At 39.5% G+C, this 15,362-nt stretch overlaps 1 protein-coding gene across 1 annotated transcript in view; it reads left to right on the top strand.

The window, feature by feature from the left end:
* LOC116261434 (nuclear pore complex protein NUP93A-like) overlaps nucleotides 1-14,333 on the top strand; it is a 34,535-nt gene extending 20,202 nt beyond the window's left edge. The window contains exons 10-15 of the mRNA XM_031640182.2: nucleotides 24-107; nucleotides 8,741-8,827; nucleotides 8,908-9,807; nucleotides 12,076-12,257; nucleotides 13,488-13,779; nucleotides 14,041-14,333. Of these exons, the coding sequence (XP_031496042.1) occupies nucleotides 24-107; nucleotides 8,741-8,827; nucleotides 8,908-9,807; nucleotides 12,076-12,257; nucleotides 13,488-13,779; nucleotides 14,041-14,118 (1,623 nt within the window). The 3' untranslated portion in view covers nucleotides 14,119-14,333. The remainder of the gene's footprint in view (nucleotides 1-23; nucleotides 108-8,740; nucleotides 8,828-8,907; nucleotides 9,808-12,075; nucleotides 12,258-13,487; nucleotides 13,780-14,040) is intronic.
* The last annotated feature ends 1,029 nt before the right edge of the window (nucleotides 14,334-15,362 follow it).

Genomic DNA, 15,362 nt, shown 5'->3' with positions numbered 1-15,362 from the left:
ACACAAGTTGATCATGTCTTCAGATACGTTTAAGAGACTATGGTGTACTAGATTTTGATGCAAGTGATGCACGCAGGCAACCTCCTGTGGATACAACATGGCAACAGGTATGTATTATATTCATTCATGGTATTAAGATTTTGACTCCATTGTAAGTTTTCATCTTCCTTGTTCTTTATATGCCTATTTTAAACTTTATAGCTGTTCTTACTACACTTTGCTAATGCTCATGCCATACAGGGTTTTCCGTAATTTTCTTCTGCCATTGCAAAGAGGGAAGCAAACCTAGCTCTGATACCAATATGATCTAATGATTAGAGGTTTTTGCTTTAATCCATGTGGAAGAACAAATTGAACAAAGAAACAAAAGCAAAACAAACAAAAGCGAGGAAAGGAAAAAAAAAGGAAGAACAAAGTAAACTAGGGTTTCAAACTTTCAATAAATCAACTTCATTCTAATCTCAAATGAATCCCACATGCCTTAAAATAGGACTTTCTAAACAATTTGAACCTTTTGGATCCAAGATAGAAGCCAAATAAAAAGTCAAATCCACAACCACTAAATTAAACAAAAACAACTAAAATGAAACCAAAATGGATCTATGGAAGATGTGTATAGCAAGTCCACTAGTGGAGAATCAAACAATGGGAAAAAGCTTTCCATTTATGTTGGGATGATATACCAAGCTTGTTGTCCATGGATCATGTTTTAACCACCCCAAAGGCCCCTTCTGATCCTAAATGGTCATGAAATAATATCTTTAGGATGAAGTGCCCCTAAGAGAGGCTTGTTTGTGATGTTGTCCTAGATAGTGGGTCTTGAAAACATGGTGGCTGAAAGTACTATTAAAACTAGTGTCACAAAGAAAAATGAAAAAATGGTAAAAAATCATGATATTTAAAAAAAACGGGAACATGTATTATTTGTGTTATTATCACATTATTTTCGTATTTTTCCCGATGTTTTCATTTTTCTATTTTTTAGCATTCATACTATCATGGATTCAAATATAAACTTAAACTAAATCATTTCATCATTTTTATTATACTTAAAACATTCTTTTTAATACTTTTATATAGTTTTATTTATGTTTTCCTATTAGTTTTTCATTTATTTTAATTACACGTACTTTCTTGATTTTTAAAATTTTTCGAGTTTTCCCGATATTTTTCGCAATGTTGTAAAAATAAGGGTGGGTATCGGGCCGCTCAACCCGGCCCAATAGCCCGGGTCTCGGCCCGTCCCGTCGGGCATCTCAGCCCGACCCGGACCCGGCCCGGCCCGCCCTCCCGACCCCCTTTTCCCCCACCCTCCCGTCGCCCTCCGGCTACGGCGTTGGGTCCCCACCGATGGCCCACACGCGCCCGCAGGGGCTGGTTAGGGCGTGTTGGGTCTCCGCCAAGGGCAGAAATCGATGAACGACTACAGCAACGACGACGAAGGTGGAGGGGGAGCGGGAGCAGAGAGGGAGAGGGAGAGGGGGAGCGGAGAGGGAGAGCAGGAGCGGAGAGAGAGAGGGAGAGGGGGAGTGGACAAGAGGAGGGAAAGGGAGAGGGGGAGCGAGGGACGGAGGGCGGGAGTCGGGCCGGGCCGGCCTATCGGGTCCGGACCCAGCCAGGGCCAGGTTTTTCCCATCCCGGACCCTGGTCTGACCGGGCCGGGCCGGTGGCGGCCTAGCCCGACGCCCAGGCTTATGTAAAAAGCGTATCGTAAGCCGTATCGGTCTGGCTTTAAGATACGCTGTATCGTAAAATATCGTAACCGTATCGTTTTTTTTAATAAATCAGAAACAGTAGGAAAAAAATTCATAAAAAAATCAGTAAAAAACAAGAAGAATATGTTCTTCATAAAAAACACATAGATTTATAAGTCATAAGGTCCATAAGTCTATGAGATACCACATCAAAAAACAAGTTTTGGATGTTATGTATTACATCACAAGATGTTAATGAAATTGTGAAAATGTTCAATGTCAATACATATCAAATGAAAGGACTCTCGACTCTTATTCATAATCTTTATCATATTCATTCTCATCCTCATCTCCATCCTCTTCTTCATTTTCATCTCCACGATTTAAAAAGACCTCTTTCCTCCCAACGAGAATCAACCACCCACACACAAATCCATGGTTTAATCGATGATTTCATTTTGAAAATCGATGATTTAACGATGGAAATCGTTTATTTCCCTCCACAGCAGCACAATCTCTAGGTTTAAAATGAAGAAGGGCCGGGTTTTTATAAAAAAAACTCGAAAAGGGGGGGTTCCGGCCCCCATTTTTGATACCAGCCCGTATCATAAGATACAGGGCGTGTATCATATCATGTTTTGTAAAAGATATGTATCGTATCGTACAACACTGATTTTTCCAGAAAAAACGACATTGTTGTTGAAAACCCGAGAACGATATTTGTGACGATTAAAACCATGAACTTAAAAGTCGAGAAGCACACCCATTCTAAACCTATGTTAGCCTCCCTATCTAATGGCTCCGTGGAAGTGGTCTCATGTCATATTAGATGGTTATCACCCAAGAGGACCACTCAACATGCCATATGTTTTATTCTTGGATCGAGTCTACTTAACCTACCTGCATGTTGCATGAACCTGGTAGATCATGCTAAGTTGTAACGGCAAGTAGGGGAGCTACTGCAGAAAGCAATGACACATAGACTCTTCTATTTTGTTGTAGCACCCGAGTCGATGCAACTCAGGTGTGCGGGTGCAGATATGGGTGCGGCTCCAACTCGCACCCGAGCCCAGTCAACGAGAGTTGGATGTGGTCAGCTACACCATACTATATTCATCTAATTCCAACGTGCACCCGACTCGCGTCAGGTGCGGTTAACCCGCGTCCGGTCTAAATGTGTCTCCTTTTTTTGGTTTTTTGTTTTAATTTGTTGAAACAAACAAAAAGGGAGTTAGGGCTTTGACTCTTTTTAGTTGAAGCCCTCACCCCTACTACCTTTCCCCGTCCCTTGCCGTGCGGCATGTTCCTCCTTTCGGCGATCTTCACGTTTTTCTAGTGACTGGTGGGCAATCTTCCACAAGTGGTGTCTGTCTTCAACCTTTTTCCGGCGACGAGAGGCATTGATTCAGCGGCCATCCAACGACAAGTCACGAGAGTCATTGCTGCATTGAGATTCCTCCATCACCATCTCCTACAGAAACGAGAGCCCCTGTGTCTCACCCAAATACGTCAAAAAACAAACAGATTGAAGCTGAAGACTTTGAAGTTTGAACCCACCATAACCCAACCACATGCTGGATTCCAGCACGAGGAATTGCTCCATCTGTTCGTTTTCTCACTGCACCTTGTGTGTTTGTCTTTCATTTCATCTCTTTTAAGTCAATTTTATTGCTGTTTGATACTTTCATATCATGTCATCGTGGTATACAGCCCATGTCACATAGGTACGGGTGCCAGTGCCAATGCGGGTGTGGGTACAGACCATTTTCAGCAAACGGGTATGGGTACAGACCATTTTCAACAAACTTGGGTGCGGGGGTACGGCCACACACACACACACACATATATATATATATATATATATATCACAAAATGAGAATTCAAACAAACAAAATAGCATATTCATACATCATGAGACCACCCCTCCAATGAAAAGTTCACAATTTAAGGGAACCATTCAAGTAGAAAGATCAACCATTGCTCCTGTAGGATGCTCATTGACCGATGGGCAACCATTCATTGAGGTAACATGGCACAACCTGATTCATGACCCAACAAGAACCAAGACAGAAATTAAGTATTCCGTTCTACACAAGATACCAATGGTACATATTACCACACTCAATATTTCCAGTCAAAGACATACAATCAAATGGATTCGTAATGTTTCTATTAGTAACATGTTGGTTATAGAGAAGCATGGTGGCCAACAGAACCCTTCCATGACAAAATTAGATCCTCAAAAAACAGAAGAGGATCACTATGAAATATAAAACCGGTGAGAAACAAGAACCATCATCCGCTAGTTCTGCATATTTTCATGAACGTTAGAGAAAGAAAGAGAAAATATTTAGCATGGCCAACAACACTGTAAAATCGATCCCTAATTCAGATGAAACCACAATGAAAAAAAGAAATGGAACCAACCAAAAAAACAAAAGCCGAATTGAGCCCTAGTTCAAATGAATCGAAAGATTGAGTAGGCAAAAAAGGCCGGAATGACCCAAAAAAATTACCTCAGATAATCAATAGATTGAGCAAAAAGTGCCAAATGATACAAAGAGAGAGACAATTGTGTCAATCGAAATCCTCAAGAGTCGAATAGAATTGTTATATATAATAATAATAATAATAAATAATAATAATAATAATAATAATAATAATAATAAAATACCCTCTCCGCATCGCCATACCTCAATTTTTTGGGATGTGCCGCTCCGGCACCCGTAGCCGGTGCCCCGCACCTATGTGACATAGGCAGAAAGGTTTCATTTGCAGGAGTATTAGTCCTTGTGCAGACCGTGCCTTGCTTACCCTAGGAAAGAAGGGTCCAGGCATATGTGAGTGGATACTACAGTGATTAACCACATTACTGTCAAATATCTTTCTCTATTCTCCATCTCATTGACATGCTCGATATGTTGGCAGGTGATTGTCGTGCTTCAAAAAATTGGTCTTAAAATTGGGTACCATCAGATTTGAGTTGGTGAAGGGGATGAGTGGACGATAGCCTTTAAGACTCGTGATGGGTTATACAAGTGGCTGGTCATGCATTTTTGGGCTGTCTAATGCCCCTAGTGCATTCATGAACGTTATGTAACAAGTGTTGAGTTTGTGTTTTAGAAAGTTTATTATCATTTCTTTTGATGATATTCTGATTTACAGTTAGTCAGAGTCTGACCACATTACCCACCTGAGGCAAGCCTTAGATATTTTGAGATTTCCCAATGCCAAAAAGTGTGATTTTCTCACTGACAATTTAATTTTCCATGAGTATATTGTCTCAAGGGTCAAAGTAACTGTCAGAAGTGTAGCCGATAGTTGTTTGGCTTACTCCATGGACCATCGAAGAAGTCCGTAGTTTCCATGGGTTCGCCTCCTTCTATCTATGTTTCATGCGAATCTGTAGTGCCTTTGGAGTGTTAGTTCTTGTGGAGCCTTGCTATTGGGAGAGCATTCATCATTATCAAGAAAAATGACCACTGTTCTCTTCTAGCACCACCTGATTGTTCAAAGGTTCTTGAATGCTTCTAAAATGGGTAATTGGTGTTGTGCTGAGTCATAATTGAAAACCTATTGCGTTTTTCAATGAAAAGCTAGCTTATGCAGAGGGCCTGTATTCCATTTATGCAGTTCTATAACATGGTGCAAGCTTGATGTTACTAGCAGCATTATTTGATTCCCAAGGAATTTGTTTTATATATAGGTCACAAAGCATTGTCATTTTTAAATACCAAGAAGAACTTAGTGCTAGCCCTGCTAGATGGATTAGTTTCCTACAAGAGTACACAATTTTCATAACCATCAATCTATTTCTCTTTCTGATGCCTTAAGTAGGAAAAGTAGTCTCTTTATGACAGTGTTGGTTTAAGTAATTGTTTTTGAGAATTTTAAGTAGTTGTATTCTACTGACCTACATTTTCAAAAAGCCTGGGAAGAATGTTTTTCAAAACCTGTTGCCTCAAACTCTCTTTTTTACAACTTGTAATGGTTATTTATTTCACAACAAGAAGTTATGCATTTTTAATTTCTCTCTCAGCCTACAATTAATTTCTGAGCTTCATGGGGGTTGTATGTCAGGTCATTTTGGGCCAAGTCAAGACTTTTGCTTTGTCGGATGAGTAGTATTACTGGCCTAAGATGAATAAAGGTGTGGTCAAATTGATTGTTGTCCAGTCTGTCAACTGGCTGAAGGTCATTTTCCAAATAGTAGTCTGTACAACTCTTTACTTATACTTGACCGCCCTTGGACCTTGTTGCAATGGATTTTTATATATCATCGGGCTTCCTGAGATAGTGCAAAGTTTTGATCCATTATCGTAGTTGTCAGCCAGTTTTCTAATATGGAAGTGTTTATCCCTTGAAAGCAGACCAGCAAGGCGTCATTAGTGGCATCTTTTTGTTTGTTGCCGCACCTAGGCTGTACCCAACTCGACCATCTGGTGGCTGCAGCGCAACAACTCATGCACATCATTGCATTAATCATCCATTCATTAGGAGCCAAAATTTTCAATATGGGAGATTGATGTAGAAAGTTTGGACTTTGGATCAGTTTAGATCCATTTTGTTGCTTCTTTTGGACCTACATTTATAAGCTTTATTTATACTGATGTTTTCTTCAGGATCCAAGATCTAATTTATTTGGTCTGCCCTATTTAAAGGCACATGAATTCTTTGAGTTTAGTAAAGTTGATTAATAAAAACTCTAGGTTTATAATGCTAAGTCCCTTGTTCTTTTCGTTGTTTTTTGGTTCAATTTTCTTTGTCTTCTTCTGATTTGCTCTATTGCAGGCAATGTTGTAAAAAACGTATCGTAAGGCATATCGGTCGGGCTTTAAGATACGCCGTATCGTAACGTATCGTAACCGTATCGTAAATTTTAAAAAAATAATAATAATAAATCAGAAAAAATTAAAAAAAAAATCATAAAATTCATAAAAAATCAGAAAAAATTAAAAATAATAAATTCTTCATAGAAAACATGGTTTAGTCTTTTAGATAATGATAGAATTATTATTTTGCTAAATGCTACAAACTTACACGTTCATGGTTCATCATTCATACTTCATAGACATCAAAATTCATAACAATATCATTCTTTTTCATCTTTATCTTCATGGTTTAAAAATAAACCATTTCCTCTCAATGGGAATCAGCCACCCATGCACAAATCCATGGTTTAATAGATGATTTCACGGTGACAATCGATGATTTCATAATGGACATCGATGATTTCACAATGGAAATCAATGATTTCCCTCTAAAACGGTACAATCTATAGATTAGAAATGAGGAAGGGGTGGGTTTTTATAAAAAAAACTCGAAAAAATGGGGTTCAAGTCTCCTTTTTAGAAATCAGCCCGTATCGTACGATACGGGGGCCCGTATCGTACGATACGGGGGCCCGTATCGCACGTATCGTACGATACAGGTACGATACACCCCCATTTGCGATACAGGGGGTGTATCGTATCGTATTTTGCAAACGATACGATACGTATCGTACGATACAGCCCCGTATTGTACGATACGTACAACACTGATTGCAGGTACTAGTTTAATCACTGTGTCACATTATGATGTTATGCTACTTCAAAAAGTTTCACTGACAAACTAGTAGCCCACAAAGTCACACTGAAAACTTTAAGATTAAACTAGTAGACTGTAGACCATAAATCACACTAAAAGCTTTAAAATTATGTTATTATTAGTTAAAAACTTAAAGATCCATCTTGATGGCATGGCAATGCAATAAGAGAAAAATGTATGCCCATCTTGCATAGAAGCTAAGTCACACGGACGTGCCATTTTTGCAGCTGCACCCACGGGACCGACTCAGTTTGACCAAGTTGGGTTCTGCTAACCCGCCTGCCCCTTCTTTCATAGTGAAAAAAGTGTTCCCCTCATCCTCCCCTATATATTTTCTCTCTCCCTCTTTCTTTCACCCTTTTCTTGCTCTCTCCCATGTCCTTTTTTCCCCCCTCCCATCTCTTTTTTTTTTTCATGCATCTCTTTCTTTCTCTCTCTCTCTTTGCTTAGGGAATGAGAGGTTGTCGTGCCTTTTTGAAAGGGATTAAAATGACGACAAACTATCATCCTTTTAATCCTTTTTAAAAGGGATCCAAAATGACGACAAACTATCGTCGTTTTAATCCTTTTTAAAAGGGATTAACAATTAAAAGTTAAAACTATCATCCTTTAATCTCTTTTCAGAAGGGATGACAACCTATGATCCGTTTTAAAAGGAACGACCATGGTTGTCTTGGACAATTAGGACGTTGTTTCAACACCGTGTAGCATCCAAATTAAGTGGCAAAAAAAAAACGCGATTTTATTGCAATAATATTGCGATAGATGTTCTTTTGCAGATATTTTCAAAATATCGCGATTTTGGGCATCTTTTTCGTTTTCTCCCTTCCTAGCGCTTATCGCGATATCTGTGACACTGTGATGAACTCATCAGGCAGGTGTTCTCATAACTTGCACCCCAATGCATGATGGGTATTCTCACAGCATTCATGGGAGCGCATGTTGTGAGGGGCCATAGAAATGCTATGACCATTTTGACCATGACATTTCAGGCCCTCATACATATACACATACTTCTATATATAAGTATGTATATATATACACCATCATCACACTTGCACTCAATTTTTTTTGAAAATTATTGCAGCTGCACCCATACCTTGCACCTATTTGACATAGTAGGAAAGAGAGGGAAGAACAAAGTCCAAGCTGTCAATGCTGCCATATGCTTGAAAACATTTGCTCAGCAATTTTTCGTAATTCATGAAAATGAGAAAGGAAATAAAATGAGAACTTATGAAGATCATTTGCTACAAACTCTCTTGTTTGCTTCTGTGTGTGTTCTGCTATTGCTATCTGGAGCTGATTGTTAGAAATCGACTGCAAAATTGCTCACCCAAATGGGGTAGATTTCCTTTTGCTTGAGAGCTGGCTGTTGGGAGGAAGCAATTCTTCTATTCCTATCTTGAGCTGAATGTTTGAAATTGACTTGAAAATTGTTCATCTAAATGGTGCAGATTTACTTTTGCTTGAGAACTGGCTATTATGATGAAGCAAGGAATATTGCCCAGTCTTCTAGAGCTTCTTATCAGTTTGCCTCTATGGTATGTTCTCTGATTGTTGTAGCTTTTATTTTCTCCTTTTTGGAGAAGTCTTTGCTTACCTTTTTCTCCCCTTTTGTCAGCTTGCTCAATGGATCATGTCTGGAGGCTTAGTACCTCCTGAAACTTCAGCTGCTGCATCTGAGGAGTGTGAAAAGATGTTTAGAATAGGAGACAGGGCTGGACGATCTGGCTATGACAAAAAAAAGTTACTACTTTATGCTATGGTCTCTGGCTGTCGTCGGCAAGTTGATAGGGTTCTTCGGGATCTCCCATCACTTTTCACTACTATAGAGGACTTTTTGTGGTTTATGCTTTCAGCAGTAAGAGATGATCCGAGCAGAGTTTCTTCAGTTCCAATTGATGGTTTGATGCCATACAAATTGGAAGATTTGCAGGTGTACTTGAACAAGTTTGAGCCATCCTATTACACTAAAAATGGGAAGGATCCTCTAGTCTACCCATATGTACTATTCTTAAGCATTCAGCTGCTGCCAGCAGTGTTGTACCTCTTTAAGGAAGGTGGGGATGAAGGATATAATGTAGATGCTGTACATATTGCTATAGCACTAGCAGATCATGGGGCTTTTTCTGAAGATACTGGGGTGAGACAGAAGCTTGGAATGTTGGATGCATTTGCAGAAGTTTCTAGCATCATTCGACAGTATGGTTCGCTATACCTGCGGCAGGGTAATCTTCCACTAGCTTTAGAGTATTATGCTCAAGCTGCTGCTGCAGTAGGTGGAGGCCGCTTGTCATGGGTTGGGCGTGGTAATACGGATCAGCAGAGGCAGAGAAATATAATGTTAAGACAGCTCCTGACTGAGATCTTGCTGCGGGATGGAGGTATTCCTTTTCTGCTTGGTACACGAGGTTATGGAGAAGAAGGTGAGTTACAACGGTTTTTTAGCGATAGGGTGATACAACAGAAGTTCTTGCTTGAAGCTGCTCGCCAGTGCCAGGAGGCTGGGCTTTATGACAAAGTAAGTTTCCACCAATGTATACAAGCATGATATGTGTTTCTGTGCTGTTAAAAAAGGTGTCTGTAAGGAAGATTTATGTCTGTATGTGTGGCAATGTTGGGAAACATTCCCAGATTCATGAGCATGATGAAGGAATGCATGTTCCTACTGAAATCCTTGAAAGCCAAAAAGGAAAATTCAACATTAGTGTCCAGATAAGCATCTGATGGGCAGTGAATAAAGTCTGAAACTGTCTTGAGATGCTAAATTGTGAAATAGTTAGATCTAGGCCTGAACAATAGGATGTGTGTGTATATATATATATATATAGGAAATTGAGATCAGCTGGCTACATTGTGGCCAGGTTTTTTTTTTTTTTTTTAAGTTTTGTATTGCTAAAAATTGTGGCCAAGCAATTGATCATCACCAATGCATCTTTTGCGATGGTTTTTAGTGGCACAAAATAAAAAAAACCATCCGCCTAGTTGATTTCAATTCCTAATATATATATATATATATATATATATATATATATAAGGAACATTGATTCAGTGTGGAACTGAAAACCATCAGTAGATGGAGAACCTTAGTAGACTCAATAAGGGGAAATTTTGCTTCTTAAGTTAGAGCCTACGGCTAAGGCTGGGCATTGGGCCGGGCCGTCCAGCCCGTTAAAAATGAAAAAATCAAAGCCCGGCATTCAAAACGGGCTGGCCCGAGGCCCGGCCCGTTTCTAAACGGGCCGGGCCGGGCCCATGTAATATCGGGCCTCGGGCTTCGGTTTATGCCCGAGGCCCGGCCCGGCCCGATTATTAACGGGCCGAGCTTTGAGGCAGGTTGCTACTTGCTAGCCTCTAGCTCACTCAAAAAATGAGCACGAACGTAAACCATGTGTACTTAATAGAATAACAAAAACAAGAACAACACCAACCAGTAGAAAGTAGTCCTCTGGAGGAGAATCACTCGATGCAACCGACAATGAAGCAAGTAGAGCAGTTGTGCGATGGCGGCGACCGGCGGGAGGACCGGAGGAGGCAGCCAAGGGGCGACGGCCGATGAGGAAGACTGGAGGACTGGAGGAGGCAGTCTCGAGCTCGCGGTGATGAAATTTCTTAATGAAACGAAAAGAGAAAAAGAAAACCTAACCCATAACCCTAAGTTCTTAATTATCTAAGTTCATTTTTTTTAAAGAAAAAAAAAAACCCATGTCGGGCTTATCGGGCCGCCACCGATCACAGTGGCAGGCCCGGGCCGGGCCGAGCCCGATAAATTTGGCCCGAAAACCTTTTTGTCAAGGCCCGGGCCCGTGGCGGGCCGGGTACCGGGTGCCCGGCGGCGGCCCGGTGCCCAGGCTTACCTACGGCTTGTGTTTTTGACTGAAGAGTATAGAAAATAGTCTTTGGAACATTTCAGGCATTTGTTTTGAATGCATTAATCATATTATTGGTCAGGGCCTTTAAAAGTGTGATTCATGCTGAGGCGTACATTTCTTGATTATTCGTGGTTAATCGACATCCAGAAGTTTATGTCTAGCAGGTCCACTGCTTCCTTAACTAATTTTGATATTAACAAAAAAAAGTAACTAACTTAGATATAGCTAAACATAAATTTGATAATACTATTTGGTGTAACTAAAGAGGCTATCCAAACTAATCAAGACAATATTGTCTATGGTTGGGGCATTTTAATCATTTTATAGCATTAACCCAAGCCTGGGTTTAATTGACAGAAAGTTATTTTTGATGGTGTGCCCTTTACAATATTGAATTAGGTAGGTGTGCCTTTGATTCTTGCCAAATATTTAAGTACACTTCTGAAAGTTCTCCTTTTTCTTGTGCGGGGAGGGGAATACAGTTTAAAATATTAAATTAAGGATAAATATAGTTTAATAGGTCTATGACAAATCAAACATGATTGGTGCAAACTGTGGCACAAAATGACAATCTTGATCATTTTCCGAAAGCGGATACTAGTTATGGATGTCTCAAGCACTGTTATCAATATAAACAGCTGCAGAAAATGGTACTATTCAGTATTTCTATTTGTTAATCAATAGCGAGGGCATGCATGCAAGGTTACTGAACAGTTTGATAGAAATTTGCATCTCTTATTTTATATCTGTGAAAATGTTATTAGGTATGTGATTTCGCAGAATAAAGTCATAAACTGTTTGTCATATTGATCTGTCATTGTGTCAACATCTTATTTGTTTTATTCGTGACTTCTGATATGCTTTTCCTTTCCTTGTGTTGCTACTCTTATTCTCTCCTCTTTTTTCAATAATTACAGTCCGTGGAAATCCAAAAACGGGTTGGGGCTTTTGGAACAGCATTGGAAACAATAAACAAGTGCCTTTCTGAAGCTATTTGTGCTTCATTTCGTGGTAAATTGGATGGTGATAGCCATACTGCTGCTTTGATTCATGCTGGTAATGATATTTTGGAGGCATACAAGTACATGTCTGAATCCAGGTATTTCATCCTCTCTCTCTCTCTCTCTCTCTCTCTCTCTCTCTGTGTGTGTGTGTGTGTGTGTGTCTATCTATCCATCTATCTATCTATCTATATTGTCCACTTGATATTAACAATTATTGTTAGTAATTTTGCATTAAGTTTACTTGTAATTGTTGTGTTTTTTAAGACATTTTTGCATTAAGTTTACTTGTAATTTTTGTGTTTTTTAAGACATTCTCTGCATTTCTAGTTCGTATTTGAAAAGGATTGTTGCTTGTTGCCTAAAATGATTACAATAGGATTTTTGTAATCATGAAAATTATGGCAAGCTGAAAGTGCATCATGGCAATTAATGGTAACCGTCTTTGGTTTGAATGAGGTTTAAAAATAATACTCCTCTTATGGCATGGCAAAGTTATTGGGATGTGAGCAACGCAAGTAAGGTTGTTCTTCAGTCAAAATATGGAGTCCTAGGTCACATGGGTACTTCAGTAAGGTCCACGTACCTGTGTTGCCGTACCCGTACCCGAAAATGGGTACTTGGACACATTTGGGTACCTAGAGATCCAAACTGCTTAATTTTGCTTTGATTTAATTTTTCACCTTACTTTTCATTTTATTCTTAGATTTATTGTTCATTAACATATAATGTTTTTATTTATATCACTTGTATTATAAAAATGTTGTTTTCATTTTGATTTTTTTGTGTTATTTTGCATATATACAAACATATATCTTGTCTTACCCCCGTACCCACATTTTTTAAAGTTGTTGTGCCCGTACTCGTGTATCTCTGTACCCGTACCCATGTGACTTAGATGGAGCCATGTCATTGGTGTCTGTAGCTTCTTTGTACTTTTTCCAATTCAAAAGTATAAAGTGGCCATCAACTACGATGTATGAATTAATATAGACCTATAATATTTGTAGGGATGCCTTTTTGTGTTCACAATTTTCCTTTCCTTTTCTACACCAATTCTTTGGTCATTAGGTTTTTATAGATGTACCCGTTTTTCCAGTTCATGCCATCTGTTTTCATGTCCATGTTTTCCAATCGCTTAAAAGATGCCTTTGGAAGTTATCTTTGTTTGACATGATTTGATAGATAAACCACTGAAACATTTGCTTGTCATAGACGCCTTAATGGATGTCATATTAGAACCATTATGGAAGTACTTTGGTTTGAGTGTTTTTTTGTTTTTTTCTGTTCTTGTCAGCTCTAAATTTTCTTGTTGGTTACTCGTATAGCATCCAGGAAAGAGGTCTTGTTTCAGAGCAGCAGTTAATATTGCGGCAATTGGAGGCAGTGGTTGTTATTCAGAAGTTGGCCAGAAGTGGTCATCATGCAGATGCTCTTAGAGAGATTTCCAAGCTCCAATTTCTTCCTTTAGATCCACGATCCCCAGATACTACAGCTGATGTATTTCAAAATTTATCTCCTTTGGTTGAAACTTGTGTGCCTGATTTGCTAAAAGTAGCCCTAACATGCCTGGACAACGTGCCAGATGCGGATGGCATGGTTCGTATTTTGAAGGCTAAGGTACAAATGCTATTTACATTTTGTTTTCATAATGGCAATCTTGTTATTTTGCTCTCTACCATCTGAATATTGGAATATTATATGGAGATGTTTATGAAATTTCCTTCGCATTTGGCCACCTGAACTAGTAAAATCATGCAAAGTCAGTTTAGTGCTAAATGTTTCATTTTCTTATTTGTCATGGTGCATGACCATGTGAATTCTTTAATGCTTTGATACCAGCTAATCAATATGAACCATTTATCTGCTTCTCCATTTCAGATTTCAAACTTTGTGGCGAATCATATGAGCAGGAACTGGCCCCAGGATTTATATGACAGAGTGGCTCGGAGCTTGTGAGAGGAAGGAATGGTTCACGGGCCGAGTGTGGCCTATGGTCCTTGGCTGGATCCCCCTTCTCGGGCAATCAAGTTAGAGCGGTTTTCTATTTGGCTCCAAAATTTTGTATCAACAAGAATGTTAGCTCCTCTTGAGGAACTTGAATTTGCTAGTTTTTGTGGACCTGCCATGTAATGTATATCTATTTGCACAAGGCTTTTTTGATACTTCGCCTATGACGTGGAATTTACGGAAAGCGAGCAATTCTATGGTCAAATGCGCTGTTGCCTGATCATAAAATTTGTTTGGTTTGATTTGATGGTGGTTTCGCCCGGTGTAACCATTGGTTCTGTGCTCCCATTACCACTGGACTTCTTGTCCCTGAAAGCCAAAAGGGAAAACCCCCTCATGAGAGCAATAATGCAACCTGGTCTTACTGGTGATTATGGCGCTTCTCTTTTAAGCAAAGTACAGCTGAGGCTCGACTTCTTAGGAGCTTAATAGGCTTATTTCTTTTGCCTTGTGGAGCTTGTCGAAGATGCTAGGGAATATAATTGGTTTGAATCGACTAAAAATACTCAAGTAATCAGATGCAGATCAATTTCGGTACAGCTCAATAAATTAAAGCCTCTAAAGCTCATTGCACCATTTTTGTGTTCTCCTTCGTCACGTGTCTTCCGCAGGCGGATTCCACCTGCGTGCGATGTCTGGTGCATGCTGGTGGTACTCGTTCTTCTTCAGCTGGTCTTAAAAGTCTTCTCGTTTTTTTTTTTGCCACTCGAAATTGATGCGGTTAATTAGAAGGGTCGGTCTTGCATCTAAAAAATTATAAACAATGTCTAAAACACTGAATAACAAAAAAAAAAAAGTTTACACTGTAGCTTCATAATCAATTGCAGCACGCTGATTTTCATCTCGAGTGGTTATATGATGACTAGTCTGCAGTGGCTGGTTCTAGCAAAATTCCATAAATTTTCTAGACAAAATCTTTTCATCGTTGCATTTTGCTATTCTTAGCAAAAGCTTTATCCCTCATTCATGAGAGATGAAGTTTTGCAGACGGTTGTCCAGAGATTTGTCGGGCTGGAGAAGGCACCGTAATGAGGCGTCAACACGGCCATTGCAATCGTCCATCCACTGGAGGTAGGTTGAAAAATGCACCGAGGAAAAGAAAATATACCCCCAACTTAGGCCAATCAAGGGACCAGCAAGTAGAGGAACAGACTAAAGGGAAAACAGAAAAACAGACATAAACGCCTTTCCTT

The sequence above is a fragment of the Nymphaea colorata genome, chromosome 9 (genome assembly GCF_008831285.2).
Source record: "Nymphaea colorata isolate Beijing-Zhang1983 chromosome 9, ASM883128v2, whole genome shotgun sequence".
In the NCBI taxonomy this organism is placed as follows: Eukaryota; Viridiplantae; Streptophyta; class Magnoliopsida; order Nymphaeales; family Nymphaeaceae; genus Nymphaea; species Nymphaea colorata.
Note: the sequence above shows the minus strand (reverse complement) of the source record. Positions and strands in the feature narration are given on the sequence as shown.